Source organism: Pristis pectinata, chromosome 1 (assembly GCF_009764475.1).
Source record: "Pristis pectinata isolate sPriPec2 chromosome 1, sPriPec2.1.pri, whole genome shotgun sequence".
NCBI classification, from domain to species: Eukaryota; Metazoa; Chordata; class Chondrichthyes; order Rhinopristiformes; family Pristidae; genus Pristis; species Pristis pectinata.
In genome coordinates, this window is record NC_067405.1 from 114,178,744 (window position 1) to 114,198,039 (window position 19,296).

A 19,296-nucleotide genomic window follows, 5' to 3' on the forward strand; every position below is an offset into this window, starting at 1 on the left:
ACATTTACCAACATTGTACTCCATCTGCCAGACCCTGGCTCACTAACTTAACCTATCTATATCTCTCTGCAGACTCTCTGCATCCTCTGCACAATTCACTTTTCCACTCAATTTAGTGTCATCAGCAAACTTAGATATGCTACACTCAGTACCCTCTTCCAAATCGTTAATGTATATCACGAACAGTTACAGGCCCAGCACTGACCCCTGTGGCACCCTGCTCACCACTGATTGCCAACCAGAGGAACACCCATTTATCCCAACTCTCTGCCTTCTATTGCTTAACCAATCCTCTATCCATGCTAATACATTACCCCCAACTCCATGCATCCTCATCTTATGGATAAGTCTTTTATGCGGCACCTTATTGAACACCTTCTGGAAATCCAAATATACAACATCCACCTGTCCACTGCGCTCATTATATCTTCAAAGAACTCAGTAAGTTTGTCAAACAGGACCTGCCCTTCCTGAATCTATGGAAGTGGTTCCATCTGCCTGATGGAACCACTTCTATTCATACGTCTTACTATTTCTTCCTTAATGATAGCTTCAAGTCATTCCTGAAACTCTTCAGAGTTCTTTTGGTTTCATTGTTAGAGATATTTCAACACTGTCTGGGATATGTGATATATTTTTCCCCCTGTAATTATATTTTCTGCATTAATGTTCACCCACGTTGTTCTGTATACTGTATCTGTGTCCTATTTATTTTGATTCCAGTGCCCTCCTAATTTGGTATATCTGAAAATCTGTTTTGTATTCAGTTTCTAAATTTGTCTCTAAATTAGAGACCGTCTTTATCTCGCTCCTGAGGTATCTCACCCAATAATTCCACTCCTATTCCAATTAAGTTGCAATGTATACATGGTTATCTATATGTCCACAAATTTCTTATCTATTCTGAGGTCTGAACCGGGAATATTAACCAATAAACATATTTTAAAAGAAAATGAAAAAAAAGCGTATGTTTAATGCCTTTGATTCTCTCCCTGCTACATCTTGATCTTGGCAAGTTGACTCTTCGTGCTCCGGTGATTCCATCACGATGGCGAGCATTTCACAGACGCAGGGATTCTCATTTTATTATATTCCACTTGATTCTAAGAAGTGATTAATTTTAAAGCACAACACAAGACCAATCATCATTTTATTCCCCTGCGCATTAACTATATTTTTTGCGTGCCCCTGTGAAAAAGAACACCTCCACGATGAAGGATTTTGCTTCCACCACCGTTTCTAGCAAAGAGACGGGATGCTCGAATAACACGCCCCACTGCCCGTGTCTGAGCAATCACAGAAAGGTCTGACACCGCCTTCCTGCACCGTTCCTCTCGTCTATCCCAGATCTCGAGGTTCTTCCCGATGATGTCATTCAAATGAGGAATGATGAGCCCGATTGCTGATTGGTTCCTGTACGAATCACGAGGCTGTCGAGAGCCGGAGGAAAAGCAAGAACCGGGATTGAGAAAGTAGGGGGAAAGAGATCCGAAAAATGGTGAGAAGTGGATTTTGTTTGGGGGTCAGAGTGCGACATCTTCCAGGTGGCAGGGTGGGGGGCTGGTAGCCGGAGTTCCTCATCCACTGGCGAGGGAGACCGGCGCTTACAGGGCCTAGATTCCCACAATCATTATTTTCCTGTTGTGTTCCCTGGTTTTAATTTTCTTCGTGGTAGACCACGAAGCCAGTTCCTAAACAGATGCAGACGATAAGAATATGATTGATTCCTAAGAAATATTTGTCTTTTTGATATGTAATGCCTTGCTTTTCCCTACTCTTCCACCCTTTCTTTTCAGAGCTGCCCAGTGAGTTTGTGTGGAGTCGATGAACAGCTGATGGAAAAGCTTAAAAAATTTCGTTTTCGCAAAGAGACCACAAATGCAGCCCTCATAAGTGAGTGAAACACATGACACAGTTAATTATGTTCAGTATCGCAGCCTCGGATTAACAATTCTGCCCCTGCCACGCCCTAGTCCGGTTTTGCACAGTAAGAATGTTCACAGAAACCGAGGGCGACTTTTGAATTTTTAATTCACTGAGAATTTATCCTTAACTAGAAGAGATGAAGTATGGATGAAGGATAGGATTCTTTTAAATGCAACGTGTATTAAGTCTGACAAGGGAAAATTTACTGTTGGATCTAGGAATAGAGAGTGGACTGGAGCAGGTGAAGATCATCTAGGGAAGTATAATGCTTCGATTATAATTAAGGGCATAAGTCTTATTAAAACCAGGGTAATTGATTGAAGAAAAGTCGGTGTTACGAGATGGTGAAGAACTGGAGAAAATGATATCACCGAGCTTGGCAATCTTTGTGAAATGGTGGGAGATGTTCACAACATTTATGTAACAGTTAGGATAATTTTACAATATTCCTGGATTTTCAACCCTCAAACTTTATTTTCTGGTGAAATAAGCCTCTTGTACTTCAAACCTTCGTGAATGATCTCTGAAGTTGGCTACCATAGGAGATTGGATTTGTTCATGGAGTGGATTAAACCGATGGCATTACTAATTTTGCATCATGTCCCTTTTACATAAAGTCAGACTTTCAGTGATTTTTAAACCTGCCTTTAAAATAAATGTTTCTACCTGTTGCTCCCACTATTAAGATTTTTTCCAAAAACATATTGCTCCCATTCCTTTGCAATGAATGAAGAAATAACAGTTTATAAACAAATGTTCCCACTCTTCAATTGCTTTTTTTGCCTGAAATTTCTGCACACAATTGATGTGCCCTGATTTGATAATGTTTAAACTTGGTGGTATCTCTCTTGTGCTCGTGTTCAAGTTATGTACATATTGGGATCCATTTTCCCCATGTACATCCATGATCACATTGCTATTTGCTAACATCAGTCTGAGAAGGAGATCTTTTTCACCTCTCTGCTATTTTTAAATCCTCCTGGGCTCTTAATTCTCCATTCCTGCCACTAAACTTTTGAAATTGTTGCTCTTTTAATTCTGCCCTTTGGGACATTCTCTAATTACTTGGCCATTAGGGCTATGCCCTGAAATGCTCTTCAGAATCTATCTAATTGATCATACCTTTGGTCATTTGCACAAAGATCGACTTGTGTGGTTACACTTACGTCATTGCCTGAATCATTACAAAAATGAGATATCACTAAAAAAAGATTTACTTCTGCAAATCCTTGCAAACCTCTGTATATAAATATATAAAGTAAATTTCCATTTTGTCTCTTTCCTGAACAATGCTGTAATATTTGGCACACAGTCTTTTAGCAAACTTTGTTTCTTAAGATTTTTAAGTTAATTTTTGCAATTTTATATATCCTTGTCAACTTTTTTTTAGGCAACTCATCGGAGTTGGAATTTTTCTGTGCTACTTCAAACCCAAATGAAAATTAGGAAGTACTCAGCTATTTTCAGCAGCAGACTATAACATGATATATAATCAAAAGATGTGAACCTATCTTTAAGTTTATTCATAAGCTTATTGTGGCGAGTCCAGCATTCTGAATTTGAGAGCTATTATGCAATCTGTTGAAATCGCACTGAAATTGAGTGAATATAACAATAAGCAGTATTATATTTTTAAAGTACAAGGGAACTTCATTTAATATTATCTGTTCAGAGTCAGCTCCGGAGTTGTACTCGTGAAGAGATGGTTTTGCAGAAATACAGACTGTGTAGTGCATGCACCGTATAAGAATATATCCCTGAATAATGTCAATGGGCTTTGCTTGATATTTCTTCAATGGAGAATTGTTATTTTCCACTGAACGTGCTTCAGGAATGGTGAACACCACAAAATAGAGAATGTAAACTTCAGAGAGCTTGATGAGAATAGTAATATATCTTTTTTAACTACATGCAATGGGCATTGTATTGCAAAAGGCCTTCAGTGGAATAAAACTGAAAAATCATCAAATGGAGATCTGAGCCAAGCAATCAACATTTTCAGTACTCAAATGAGACAAGGACCCTATCTTTTGAAAATTTTAAACTTGGGAAAAATTAGTTGCCATACTTATTCTGCGCACTAAAATAGATGTTTTGTACACTTCTTCAGTCCCCATTTCAAGAATGACTTTATTTTTGCTCTAGTTCTAGGTAATGGAAGATGCTGTGTAATAATTTCTTCTGACATGGGGTATTTGTTGCACAGTGACTACCATGCAGGTGAGGTCTTGGCTCAATGGCTTAGGAGGTCCAAGATGATTAGAAAGGAGGCTCTTCTGCATAGACTTGGCTGACATAAGTTTGTGGACATATACACAGGCCTAGCTATGCTCTGTGCGTGAGTGAACAAACATAGGATTCATGTGCAGTGGATGGATGTGGGGTGGGAAACAACAGACAAGCATGTGCATCCCTTAGTGCATCTCCAAATGCCCCCCTCAGTTCCGTTCCTTTCCCTTGCCAATCTCCTGCTCCCCCTTCCTGTACTACTCTTCAACTGCGAGGCCTCAGAATAAAGCCACCACTTGCCCATCTCTGGCTGCTTCCAAATTGCTAATTGCCGCTCGCTCCCTGGGTCCCAGTTGCCATGTAGCTGCAAGCTTGCCCAGACTCCTCCAGTAAACTTTAGGAGAATCTTCAGCTGCCTGGTTGGTCAGGAGATCCTGGTCACCCTGCTCTTTGCAAAGGGGTTGGGGGGAGTGAGATTAATTCGCTAAAAACAGGAGCATCTCACGATCACCACCATCCCTTCTCAGTCACAGGTAACTATGCTGTTAATTCAACAAATTTTATCTTTTGTAACTGAAGAAGCACTTGTCTATCACAAGATGAGACTGCAAACTAAGATGGAGTAAACTTAATGGACGAGTAGTTTTCATTTGCATTCTTTTGTACTGAACATTTGCTTTCGGAGAAAACACTTCTAACTTGATACTTTTTGTCACAGTGAAGATTGATCAGGAGCAACATATGGTGATACTGGATGAAGAGTATGAGGTTAGCATCTTTTCACCATTTTCCAATCAGTGGTGTTTTAAATTCAAACCTTAAACATAAGGGGGGACAGAAGTTGGGAACAAGAAAAAGCTGCTCGTATGCTGCCTGTTGATTACTTTTATTAATAAAGAATGTGGTTCTTTTGGATTTATCTGATGAAAGGAAGATGGGTACTGTGACCAAGGCTGCATCTGGGTCTGAACAGATCTATCTTGAGAAGAGGGAAAGTGTTAAAATGTGTGCATATAAGATGTCTAAGTTCAGTTCATGTTGCAGTAGATTAACAACATTGCAGATCTGGTGTGTATATAAAACTTGTGTTGTTTATTAAATTAGGATATTTCCCCAGAAGAACTCCGGAATGAACTACCTGAACATCAACCTAGATATCCTTTTGTAGATGCTGGAAATATATTAAAAAAAAATCAGCAGGCTGGGCAGCATACAGGAGAGACTGGTGGTGGTATTGGCTAGAAAGGATATGCCTGGAGAAATGTAATCCAAAATACCAGAAAGTGCTGAAAATGTGGAAAGCAAGACTTCCTGAAATTGTTGAATTCAGTGAGTCCTGAAGCTGGAATGTGCCAATTTGAAAGATGAGGTGTTGTTTTTCAAGCTTTTTTCCACTTTTCACATCAGTGCTTCTGAAAAGCCTGTTTCCTTGGTTGTGATTTTTTTTTTTCCTTTCACCCCAATGCTATAGTTAACAGGGCTCTCAACGACACCTACTCCATTTCCCTCACTTGACGCTTGCCACCTATCCTCCCAACCAGAAAAAGAATGCTGTTTCCCTTGCCTACCACTCCACTAACCTTCCAATATCATCAATGTGATGCTATCACAACAGGTGTCTTCTTCTCCCCTTCATTGTCTCAGATTCGCACTCCTTCCAGATGTACTTTCACCACCCTCTTTCAGCAGCAGCACTGATGTCATTCAATCTCTGCTGGTCTGCATCCTACTGCAGACCTTCCCTTTTGCAGTTGCATTATGACTCAAAATGGGGATAAAATTTTCATTTGATTCATATTACAAATAGGTAAACATAATTCTGCCCTCTACTCATTTTTCAGAATTGGTGTCACATACCAGGTTCATTGGGGGGTGGTGGGGTCTGGTGGTAGCAAGGAATGCAAAGATGTAGTGTATACCCATGAAAGTGCAAGATTCTAAGCTTTCAGTTATCTTACAATGCTGTTTGCAGCTGACTGATTACTTTTGCCTGAGCCATATATTTGCCATTCAACAGGAATTGCAAGATGCCAGCTAAAAATAATTTTCACTTTTAAATGTACTGTCTGAGATTGGTAAATTTGGCATTGACCAAGGATTGAATTTGGGATCTTGATGAATATATATGAAGCTGTACCACATTAATAAGCAATTGAGGGAGCATGCTTAAAGAACTGTGGTAACAGGTTTTTTGAGCATCTAGTTAAACATTCTTCTTACAGAAGTTCTGGAGAGCCTTTATAAAGATTATTATGTAACTAAATACTGTAGAAGGATTAAGTTGTTAATTGCAAAGGAATTTTTGTAATACTATCTTTTTGTTTTTTTAAAAAAAAGCTTAATTTTAAAGATGAATGAAAAGGAAGGTTTCCCAGTTCCAACCATCTTGTGTTGTTTGCTGAGCAGCATTGAGGGCAATTCGGTTGGTTTACAATCAGGAACTTGCTCCTGATTACTATCCAGGACTTCGGCGAGACTTGCATGGGCCAAATTTAAGAAGAATTTACTCTATCTTTTACTTTAGCTATACATTGGGCTAGAAACAAAATTGACAATTAAATCCACTGGGGAAAGGAGTACATGCAAAAGCATATTTGAATGAAATTAAAACATTTGAAATGGTTACTTAACTATTTTTTCATTTGAATTTCAATGAATTAATAGGCACAAGTTGCTTAACTAAATCAACAAGAAGTATATGAAATCTTTTTCTTTGGATAGATTTGATGTTTCCCATTTGGTTTGGTATTTGCTGTATAATCCACTTCCTACAAGATGTTTTTCTGATTACAAATTCAAGAGTCAAGATGACCAATTGGCCCATCTTCAAATAGAATGGTTCACCATCTCAAATTTTGTAATATTTTCCTTCCTTGTAGATGATCAATTCTTTAAATTGTAATTTTCTTAACTTAGTACATTTGTAGTTTATAGCTACAGATATAAACACAGTGATGGAAGGATTTCCTATCCACTCTGCTTTATATTCTTCAGTCCTTGTGGTAAGTGGTCAATCTCCAAAGTTTTCTTCCAATTTATCTTTATGTCAACACATCAACTGCATTTTTCTTTCAATGTGTTTTTTTTTTGCTTGTTTTGCCTTCATACTTTTCCACAAAGTGATTTTCTTTTAATTTTCAAGATTGATTTATTTTGAATGGAGCAAAATATTACTTCTAAAGATTCTTGTCTTCTGAAGTAATGCCTGATGGAAGAGTACCATGTACAAGCATAGAATAAGAATATCTTGATCATGCCTGAGCTTGCAAAGGATCACAAATTTCCAATTTAAAACTATCATATTATCATTATTGGTTGAAGTTGTTTAAGGCAATTTTGAACATGCTAAATTGCTTTCATATTTCAAATTGATAGAGGTTTATATTCTGCGGAGGATAAAATTACTCTTGGAGTTGCAAGTAAAGTCATAAGTATTTGGTATTGAAGACAAAGCAGTTTCCTAGTGTCTATCTCTTGTACTATGGCTCTGCATATTATTGTATAATTAAGTAGAAATCATAAATGAGCTGCGAGCATTGCCAAGTATTCTATAGTTTTATTTTCCCATTCCCTGTATGGAAGGTACTTTGATTTGGAGTGGGAGTTCTGTAGTGTATGAAATCAGTTCCAAACTTTATAAATACAAAGCTATTAATTTGTATGTGTGATTCCAATGTTTATCCTTACAAATGGAACAATCTTTTTCTAGAATAAAATTATCTTTGCGACCTTCAGTATTCATAAACCTAGTTTATGAAATATATCTGAACTGTACTTAAAGTCCCACACTGGAGCATCAACATAGATTTTCTCTATTCCCTTACAACCTTGTAAGCCAGAGCTGATGCACTTTTAATCCACTCTTCTGTCAAATGGAATATTTTATCTCTGTTACGTAAGAAAGAGGAAAGGTCTCTACAGTAAGTCTGCTTCATCATTCAATAAGATTATGGCTGATTTTTTTTTCCTTCAACCCCTTCTTTCTGTGTAAGCGTTATATCCCATGAATCATATGATATCCATAAAATCAACAGCACCTACAGCCCTTTAGAGCATAGCATTCTGACACTAAATAGCAGACTGACCCAATTCTGGAAGTCACCCAGGTGAAATATCCTCCCTGCATCTACATTGTTGAGCTCCATAAGGTTGTGCTTTAAAGAAATTGCCTTGTATTTAAAGTTCTTGAGAATGTAGGCTTAGTCTACACAAGCTCTTCCGATAGCATAGCTCCTCAACCCCAGGAATCAGTCTTGTAACTATTCATTGCATTCTTCTAAGGCAAGTATATCCTTGGGTAAGGAAGTCATATCTGTACAGAGTGCTCCTGTTATACTATTAACAAAATCCTAGATAATCAGAATAACTGTTCTTTACTCTTCCAGTTTGTTTACCATAAAGGCTAACGTGCTATTTAATTCCCTAACTGTGTGCTCATCTTGGATGTTAACATTTTCATCATTCATATGCAAAGACTCAGATCCCTCCCAATGCCATTATTCTCAAGGTTGAAGAACAATAATTTTTCTACCAAAATAAATACTTATCTCCACATTAATAAATCTGCCATGTTTTTGCCCACTGGCATGTTTCTTCACTACCTCTTTTGCAGTTGAATTTCCACATAGATTTTTTTATTGCTGATGCATTCTGACACATTATAATTGGTTCTCTAATCTATGTAATCTATATATTTTGTTATAAGTTTAGCACCAATCAATAACTAGTAGAGAATTATTTAAGTTGGAACCTGCTATCCTAAAAGTAATTCATTTATTCCAATTCCTAATTTTCTATAGAATAGCAAATCCTCAATCCAAGTGAATGTATTATCCCTTGGACTACTGGGTATGTGCCAGTTAACTCTTGTGTCAAGGGTTTGACATCAATCCATATTGTTTACAGTGAGTTGTACTTTATTCTGGTAACTCGCTGAGGTTGTATTCCTAGAAATGAGTGTTAAAGGGATCAGGATTATTACAGAAAGCTGCCATACTGACAGTGCTGCAGCATGAGAGAGGAGCTGGCCCAAACTGATTGGAAGGGTAAGCTAGCTGGAGGGACGGCAGAGCAGAAATGGATAGAATTCCTACAAGAAATAAGGAAAATGCAGGATAGATATATTCCAAGAAAAAAGGCTTTGAATGGGGGGGGGGGGGGAAGAAGGCCAAAATGTGGATAACGAGAGAGGTTAAGGCTAAAATAAGAGCAAAAGGGAGGGCATACAAGGAAGCAAGAATTAGTGGGAAAACAAAAGACTGGGAAACTTTTAAAAACCTGCAGAAAGAAACTAAGAAGGTCATTAAGAAAGAAAAGATGAATTATGAAAGGAACTTGGCAGATAACATTCGAAAGGATACTAAGTTTTTAAATATATGAAGAGTAAAAAAGAGACGGGTTGATATAGAACCAATTGATAACGGTGCGGGAGAGATTATAATGGATGATAAAGAGATGGCAGGGGAACTAAATGAGTATTTTGCATTGGTCTTCACTGTGGAGGACATCAGCAATATACCGGATAGTTGGGGGTCTCAAGGGATGGAACTGAGTTCAGTTAAGATTACTAGAGAGAAGGTGCTAGGAAAGCTAAATGGACTAAAGACAGATAAGTCTCCAGGACCGGATGAGGTGCATCGCTGGGTTCTGAAGGAGGTGGCTTTAGAGATTGCAGATGTACTACTGGTGATTATTTTCCAGGAATCGATAGACTCTGGCATGGTTCCGGAGGACTGGAGGGTCGCAAATGTAGTTCCGCTGTATAAGAAAGGTGGGAGGCAGCATAAAGGAAATTACAGACCTATTAGCCTGACATCTGTGGTGGGAAACTTATTAGAATCGATCCTCAAGGATGAGGTTATGGAATACCTAGAGGTGCAAGGCAAGATAGGTCCAAGCCAGCATGGTTTCATGAAGGGAGGATCCTGCCTGACCAACCTATTGGATTTTTTTGAGGAAATCTCAAGTAGGGTGGATAAGGGAGAAGCTGTAGCTGTTGTGTATTTAGACTTTCAAAAGGCCTTTGACAAGCTGCCACACAAGAGGCTGATTAATAAGATGAGAGCTCATGGAATTACAGGTGGGATATTGGAATGGGTCGAGCATTGGCTGGTAGGCAGAAAGCAAAGGGTGGGAATAAAAGGATCCTGTTCTAGTTGGCTACCGGTTACTAGTGGTGTTCCGCAAGGGTCGGTGTTGGGACTGCTTCTTTTTACTTTGTACATTAACGATTTGGATGATGGACTAAGTGGTTTTGTGGCTATGTTTGCAGACGACACCAAGATATGTGGAGGAGTAGGGAGCATTGAGGAGACAGGAAGGTTGCAGAGAGACCTAGATAGTTTAGGAGAATGGGCAAGGAAATGTCAGATGAGGTTCAATGTTGAGAAATGTGCTGTTGTACACTTTGGAAACAGAAATAAACAGGCAGATCATTATCTAGAAGGGGAGAAAATTCAAAGTACAGAAGTGCGAAGGGACTTGGGGGTACTCATGCAGGATACCCTAAAGGTTAACCACCAGGTCGGATTGGCAGTAAGAAAAGCAAATGCTATGTTGGCATTCATTGCAAGAGTTATAGTGTATAACAGTAAGGAAGTGTTGATGAGGCTCTACGGGGCACTAGTGAGGCCTCATTTGGAATACTGTGTACAGTTTTGGGCCCCATATCTTAGGAAGGATGTGCTGATGTTGGAGAGGGTTCGGATGAGATTACGAGGATGATTCCCGGAATGAAAGGGCTTGCATATGATGAGCGTTTGTCGGCTCTTGGACTGTACTCACTGGAGTACAGAAGAATGAGAGGGGACCTCAGAAACATTTAGAATGTTGAAAGGACTGGACAGAGTAGATGTGGCTAAGCTGTTTCCCTTGGTGGGTGAGTCCAGGACTAGAGGGCACAATCTTAGAATTAGAGGGTACAAGTTTAAAACAGAGTTGAGGAGAAATTTGTTTAGCCAGAGGGTAGTGAATTTATGGAATTCTTTGCCATGTACAGCAGTGGAGGCCCGATCATTGGAGGTGTTTAAAGGGGAGATAGATAGTTATCTAATTAGTCAAGGTATCAAGGGATATGGGGATAAGGCTGGAAATTGGGGCTAGAAAGGAATATTTTTTTTCCTCTCATGGACATTCCCCCATTTCTCATTTCTTTTTTCCCTTTTCTTTGGAGCAGACTCGATGGGCCGAATGGCCTACTTCTGCTCCCTTGTCTTGTGATGAGCTCCTGATGTGTAAGGAACCTGTTGCACATCTAGCAATGAAGTGCCCCTTGGCTTGGGTATGGAGGTGCTTGTGAGGGTTGGTATTGGGTGGGCTGGGGTGAATGGTGTGGCTGCTCAGCACTGAGATGCAGGGTAAGGGGCTGCACCCTGTCAGCCATGATTCGCGTGGATTGATCTTGGGGACTGATAGATCACCTGGATTCAATATCGCTATCATTGCTTGCTGGAATTGATGGAAGCTGCTGTCACCCACTGCACTGTTTGGCTGCACTGCTCTCTCCAGCCTGAATGTTAAGGTGCTGATGACTAAGATCATATGATCTGGATAGTCTGTCAAAGCAGGGGTGATGCTGCCAGTCCCCACCAATGGTGTGCACTCACTATTCTGTTTTCAGTGGTTGAAAATGCAGTGCGGCAATTGATGCCATCATGTTCACATTGTTAGAAGATAAACTTTCTTTTGAGGTTTAAATAAGGGAGCCCAGTTTCTTCTTGGTTGCCATGCCCTATGATGGTCTTTAAACAAATCACTAATTCTATTTGAAAAGATAAATCATCCTTGCAGTACTCTATTTCTTGGTCATAGATCTGTGCCCTTGCCTAACATCTTGGTTACCAGAGTAAACTGTCTGAAAAATTTACACTCAAGAATACTGTGTATTGTTCTCATTTAATGAAGAATACACAATAAAGGTAGTTCAGATAGATTCACTTGATTGGTTCCAGGGATGATGGGGTTGCCTTGAAAGGTTGTGTAGATTAGGCCTACTCATGGAGTTTAGGAGAATGACAGGGTACATGCTGAGAGGATGTTTTCCACTGTGCAGAAATCTAACTAGGGAATAGTTTCAGAATAAGGTTCGCTTTCTCTCTTTCCACATAAATGTAGAGGCTGAATCATTGAATATTTTCAAGGTCGAGGAAGGCAGCTTTTTAAATTGTGTAATAGAGTTGTGTGTTATTGGGGATTCGTGAGTGGAACAGAAGTCAAAGTTAGATCAGCTTCAATCTCTTGAAGCAGTTTCAGGGGGCCTTGTGACCTATTATTTTCTCTTCCTTAGCCTTATATAATTGTGAAAATGTATGTATAGAGAACTTTCTTTGACATGCACAGTTCCTTATCCTTGGTAAAAGGAGGATGGGCTATGTGAAATAATACACACGTCATAAGATGATGTAGAACAACAGTCCTTCTGTGATTTTAAAGACTAGTAGCTTCTAGTCAAAACTATATTTTGTGCCGTTGATTTTTAGGTTGCAAGCCTGAACAACAGATGATATATGCTGGAAGCAAAATTGGACTGGTAGATATAGCAGAATTTACCAAGGTGAGAGTTTTGAGTTTAACTCCTTTTTACTTAGGAAAAAAAAGTACTTGAGTATCCAGCTTTCATCTTGGATGACTGAAATCTCATAGTACTACAGCACAGAAACGGGCCCTTCAGCCCACCTAGTCCATGCCGACCTGATCTTCTGCCTAGTCCCAAGTACCTAGACCATATTCCTCCAAACCCCTCCCATCCATGCACTTATACAAACTTCTCCTGAATGTTACAATTAAACCTACATCTACCACTTCCACTGGCAGTTCATTCCACACTTGCACCACCTTGAGTGAAGAAGTTCCTCCCCCCCCCCCCCCCCCCCCCCCCCCCCCGATTCCCTTTATATATTTCCCCTTTCACCCTCAACCTATGTTCTCTAGTTCCAGTCTCACCCAACCTGGGGGGGAGCCTACATGAATTCACCCTATCTACACCCCTCATAATTTTGTATACCTCTATAAGATCTCCCCCTCATTCTTCTGTGCTCCAAGGAATAAAGTCCTAACCTATTCAACCTTTCCCTATAACTCAGGACCTCAAGTCCCAGCAACATCTTTGTAAATTTTCTCTGCCCTCGTTCAAGGTTATTGATATCTTTCCTGTAGGTAGGTGACCGGAACTGCACACAATACTCCAAATTCAGCCTCACCACCATCTTGTACAACTTCAACATAAATCCAACTCCTGTACTCAACGCCCTGATTCATGAAGGCCAATGTGCTAAAAGCTCTCTTTACGACCCTATCCACCTGCAATGTCACTTTCAAGGAAATATGGATCTGTATTCCCAGGTCCCTTTGTTCTACTACACTCCTCAGAACCCTAACATTCACTGTATAAGTCTTACTCTGGTTTGTCCTCCCAAAGTGCATCACATCACACTTGTCTGCATTAAATTCCTTCTGCCATTTTTTAGCCCATTTTCCTAGCTTGTCCAGATCACTTTGCAAGCTTTGATAGCCTTCCTTGTTGTCCACTACACCCCCAATCTTGGTGCCATCTGCAAATTTGCTGACCCAGTTTACCACATTATCTAAATCATTAATACAGATGACAAACAACAATGCACCCAGCACTGATCCCTGCTGCACACCACTAGTCACAGGCCTCCAGTCAGAGAGACAACCATCTGCTACCACTCTGGCTTCTCCTGCTAAGCCAACATTGAATCCAATTGGCTACTTCATCCTGAATGCTAAGTGATTTAACCTTCTGGACCAGCCTTCCATGTGGGACTTGATCAAAGGCCTTGCTAAAGTCCATGTAGACAACGTCCACCGCTTTTCCTTCATCGAACTTCTTGGTAACCTTCTTGAACTCTCTAAGATTGGTTAGACATGACCTACTATGCACAAAGCAATGTTGACTATCTTTAATCAGGCCCTGTCTATCCAAATACTTATCCTGTCCCTCAGAATATCTTCCAATAATTTACCCATGACTGATGTCAGGCTCACCAGCCTACAACATTCACGACAGCATCACAGCTGATGAATTCAAATATGGAAGCATTTCCTGTCTGAGATGTTATTGATTGCTTGAAGGCACATTTGCCTCTGAACAGTTTTTGAACCTGCTGCTCTGTGGTCTCTTTTTGAATATCTGGGGTAAGGTTACCAGCTGCAGATACTCATTACTCTCGATTTTTAGGAAAACGAGTCACTTGTTCTTTGAATCTCTGGTCAGCTCAGTCTAATTTTGGAACAACTGTCAAGTTTTTAAAAAAAAAAAAAATTAATTTTGGTGCAATCTATGGAGCAGAATCCAGTGTAAAATCTATGATAGAATTGGCAGTAGCTGTTATTCATCTGCACTGATTGGAAAAAGAAGGCATTAGGAACTGAAACCCATCAAAGTGAAGCATCAGCATGGATCAGTATGCCTGTGGCCACTCTACACTAATTGAGACAACATCCACAACAGCATCACAGCTGATGAATTCAAATACACAAGCATTTCCTGACTGAGATATCACTAATTGCTTGAAGGCACATTTGCCTCTGAACCGTTTTTGAACCTGCTACTCTGCTGTTTCTGGATTGGAAGGTGGTGAGTCCAAAAATGTTCTTGGCCCATCTTTTTATTTTTCTTGAAATGTAGAATTTTTAAAAATATTTTAATTGTACACAATAATATTTATTAAACATGTATACATTTTTGAAGTAACCAGCATTGCCTTTTAAATTTAACTCCTGTGAGCCTAAAGATTTAACATTAATATGTATATAGGTAGAGGTTCTTCAGTCATGATAAGGCACTGATCATTCTTCCTTGCCTTCCTCTCCTGTTCCTTGGATACTGGGAACACTGTTTAATATTGAAGTTTAAAGTGGAACAAAACTTGAGAGCTTTTTTTGATATAGTTTAAAATCTTGTAGAGTTTTTACATAATGGCTTAAATTTAGTCTGCTGCTAAACATTTTTGCTGAATATTCCTTGTTGGGTTGCTTAATGAAATAAGACTGGTTTGAACTACTAGTAATTTGATTGTAATTTGTATTTGTCTTTCAGGTGTTTGAAATTAGAAATACAGAAGACTTCACCGAAGAGTGGCTTTGCAAAAAACTTGGATTTTTCCGTTAACAAAATGTGACAGTATTGCATTTCACTTTATATGAATTAATAACATGAGCTTGAATTTTATGCGTACAAACTGGAAAATTAAATGATTTTTATACTTTGTGTTCAAAGCTGTATTGGATTTAAGCACTGTGAAAATGTTGAATGCAGTTTTCCAAAAAAAAAAATTAACTTACCAAGCACTTAACCTTTTTCTGTTCTTGGTGTAAGCCAGAAAAGCAAGGCAAGACCAGAGTCTCCTGGCATACATGGATAGTGTAGTCATTTGACCTCTGGTTCAAGCACAATCCAAGCAATGGTTGTCATTTCCTTTTCCATTAAGGATTATCAATTAATGTATTTAACTGTAATCAAGTTATTATCTGAAACAGGCTAGAGGTTGAAACTTTTTTTTCAGATGACTAGTCTTGATCTGTTCATTACATGTGGAGTCTTTTGCATTGATCCTGCCTTATCCTTCAAATTATCCAAAGTTTTCAGATATGGTTTGTAAAACTCAAGCATGCTATAACTATACTAGTCATGTATACTGTCTCATTACTTATGTTGATTCTTTAATGAATTTTGCATGTAAATTCCATAACTGCTGGTTTTCATTGGTACACTTCAAAACTTGAATATTGAAAAGCCCAATATGTAACTAAAATTTATATTGGTTGATTATTTTACAGTAGAACCTTTAGCATATTTAACTTTTATGGCTTTGCGAATTTTTCTCCATGACCCACATTCCATCATCTTTGTTGTCCCTAATGTGGCTTCACAAGACTCTTTCAAACTGGCAATGACTAAATCATTCCACACAACAGATTTAACTCTCCAGCAGATCACCAGCTGAGATTTTGTTTGTCCAGAAGTGTGAAATTTTTGAGCAAGGTGACCACAGAACATAATCCATCATGGTATTCCATTGCTAGTAATGCATTAAATATCCCACAAACTGATTATGGTTGGTGCCTCTGCCTGTGCCTTATGACTTACCGTCTTGAGATTTGGGGCAAATCTCCCAGCAAATAAGTCCCATTCAGCTTTGTAAACCCTGCCCACAAACTAGCAGAGTCAGAGGAGAATAAATGGTATTCATGGCTGCTTCTAGAACTTACTTCCTGTGAAAGTTGAGGGTTTTTATTTCAAGTTGTTTTTTTTCTTAAAGGAGCATTTTCTTTAAATGATAATTTATTTAAAAACAGATCCCTGTAGAACACATCTCTAATTCTAGTTAGTATATTTGAGAAAGTTAAGTTTATTCAAATTGTACTGAATTAGAACATGTGTTGTTAGACACAAGAATGAATAAATGTGTTCAGTGGATTGATTAGTCCAAGTTTGATCCCTTCAGCAATAATTTATTTCCCCAGTCCTTTTAAAAGATGTTTCCAAGTTTTCATCTTTTTAACATTATGCCCCTTATGTATATCTAAAGAATACCACTTGGAAGGTGGTCGACATAGGGATACTGAGTGTTGAGTTAATCTCTTGGCTTTAAATTTCAGGTAATTCTAGTCGCATCTTAATTTGAATAGGTTGGAATCTGCTAAATGGGTTTCATTTTGTACAAGAAATTTTTAAGTTCCATTTCTTGTGTATGGTATACATTTTGAAGTTCATGCATTCAGTGCTTGAGTTAATTAGGCATGTGTAGGTACTTGATGTATTGCAATAGCAATTGTTACAATGGTATGGCATCCTTCCCATGGAAGCTGCAAATACAATTTCATTTATTAAATGGTTAAAAGCTATTTGGAAACTTGCAGAAATGTTCAAACTACAATTTACATCTGAATCTTGGCAAATAGTTTTTACACAATCTCTTTTTCTTACTTTTCTAATGAGCATTCCAAAATGCATTCAGCTGAAATATGTATGTCTTGTATGATGACCTGTGCTAAATCCACAGTAGTATTTTTAACACTAGCATTGCTCAATATGTTTTTTGCACAAATAAGAACTTTAAGGTGCACATTTGTTTGATGCACCTTGTGCATTTTGTCTGTTGCATGCTTAATTCATTACCATTTGAAAATAGAATTAATAACTGCTCAACTTGTATAATGCTTTCTTAAAACTAATGCTCAAATTATTAAGAAATACAGTCTTGCCATGATGGCCTTTTATAGTATGAGCATTTTTTTGCAGGTTTTGTTTAATCATATTAAATGTCTATTCATGCCTTTCTATTACATCTGGATTTGGCCATTGTAACATAACCTGCCATTTCTATCAACTCAAGTTTATGTTGAACTCTGCTGACCATGTCCTAATTCCCGAAGTTCTATTCACTCATCACACTTGACTTGTATTGGCACTCAGTCTGGCAACACCTCAGTTTTACAATTATCTTCCCCGTTTTCAAAATGCTATGGTCTCACCCTTTCCCTATTTCTATACCCACCTCTTGCCTATCTATCTGTGCTGCTCTAGTGTATAACTCCTATAACCTTGTGCTTTAATTGCAGCAGTGTTGGTGACTATCTTTAACTGTCAGCCTATGCTCTGGAATTCCCTCCTTAAATTCTCAATGTATCTTTGTAGATAACTTTAATAGGTAGCTCTTTGACCATCAGTGCTAATCTATTGTGTGATTGTCATTTTTTTTTTGAAGCTGTGAAGTGCCTTGGGGTGCTTTATGTTAACACTATAAATGCAAGTTTGTTGTTGAGACTAAAATGGCATAAAAACTTTTTGTACCATTTTAAAGAGCTTTTCAGATTGGTGTACTGCTCATTTGAATGATTTGTACTAAAATGAAGCATGACACTTCTGTATGCTGAAATGCATGTTGCTAGCAGTAAGTATAAAGGTTAATTGTAACTGAACTACATCGTATGTGCAATTATTGATATTCTTGGGTTTCTTTCTGTGGGTACAAAATAAAGGTTCTCATGTACATAAAGTGTGATGGCTTTCTTTACTCCTCTATATGCTTTTAAAAGGTATAAATGTTAATTGGATGATTAAGCACTAGCATGTAACAGTACTTTACAAGAATTTTTTAAAAATGCACATGGCTTTCCACTTCAGATGCTACATCTAATCCTGCTCTCGTGTTGAGAGTGGGAGAATGAAATAAACTTAATGTGATAACTAGGTTTCCCTTGCATAATTTTAAACCGTAAAAGACATACTAGTTTATGCAATTTTCTATGCAAACACATTGGAGCCACACAACTAAATTATGAAATGGACCTTGCTGATTCTTGAAAGCTAAGTGTGCAGCTTGGTGCAGGAGTAGATGAGGTAATCCAGATGGAGTGAAGAACGGTGTTACGTACCAGCAACAATAGAAACACACAGAGTCATGTATAAATGTTAGAAACTATTAATAACTACTTATGATAAAAGTGAAAATGTTAGATATTAAACATTAACCCACAAAAAAACTAAACTCAGTGTGTGTGGCAAATTCCCCAAACTCCAAGTCCAGGAATAAGTCTCAAAAGTTCAGTTCAGCAAGTCATAAGGTGAAACGTGAGCAAAGGCTTTTGCAAAACCACAGTTAATTGGAGAGAAAATGTAGAGAGAGAATAGAGAGAAATTACAAAATTCAAATGTTCCACGCTGGAACCCATATGACGCCTCAATCACTGATGATCTCCATTGCTTTGTTCTGAAGCATCTGCCACCCTGAGAGGCATTCGAGATATAGCTGTCCACAGAAATACCGGTTTCCTTCTACAGGTTAACGACAAAGTGGACTCCACTGGATTGCTCCAATAATCCATACGTGGATTGTAGTGACAGACCCAGTTATTGTTCTTCATCCATCGATACAGAGACCAGTATTCAGTGTCTGTGTGTGTCTCTCCCCTCACTGACTCACTGAACAAATGTCAGCATGTTGTTCTTGCTGTTGTGATGACAACACACACACACACATTACTGTACTACATGTTAAAGGTCAGTCACCAAATAGCAACCTAATCCATGACAGTGATTTAGGAACATAAGTTGGTAGTTTTTATTTATAACTTGGAAGAGGAAATACACTGCCAGCCTCGAAATCCCAAAACATT

General features: G+C 38.5%; 1 protein-coding gene across 1 annotated transcript; it reads left to right on the forward strand.

The window, feature by feature from the left end:
* The first annotated feature begins 1,377 nt into the window (after positions 1–1,377).
* Positions 1,378–18,176, forward strand: LOC127576528 (glia maturation factor beta-like). The gene is made up of 7 exons (XM_052027023.1): positions 1,378–1,498; positions 1,797–1,893; positions 4,874–4,923; positions 5,260–5,309; positions 7,075–7,157; positions 12,633–12,706; positions 15,215–18,176. Exons 1-7 carry the CDS (start codon positions 1,496–1,498, stop codon positions 15,284–15,286), a joined length of 429 nt encoding a protein of 142 aa, XP_051882983.1. The 5' UTR covers positions 1,378–1,495; the 3' UTR covers positions 15,287–18,176.
* The last annotated feature ends 1,120 nt before the right edge of the window (positions 18,177–19,296 follow it).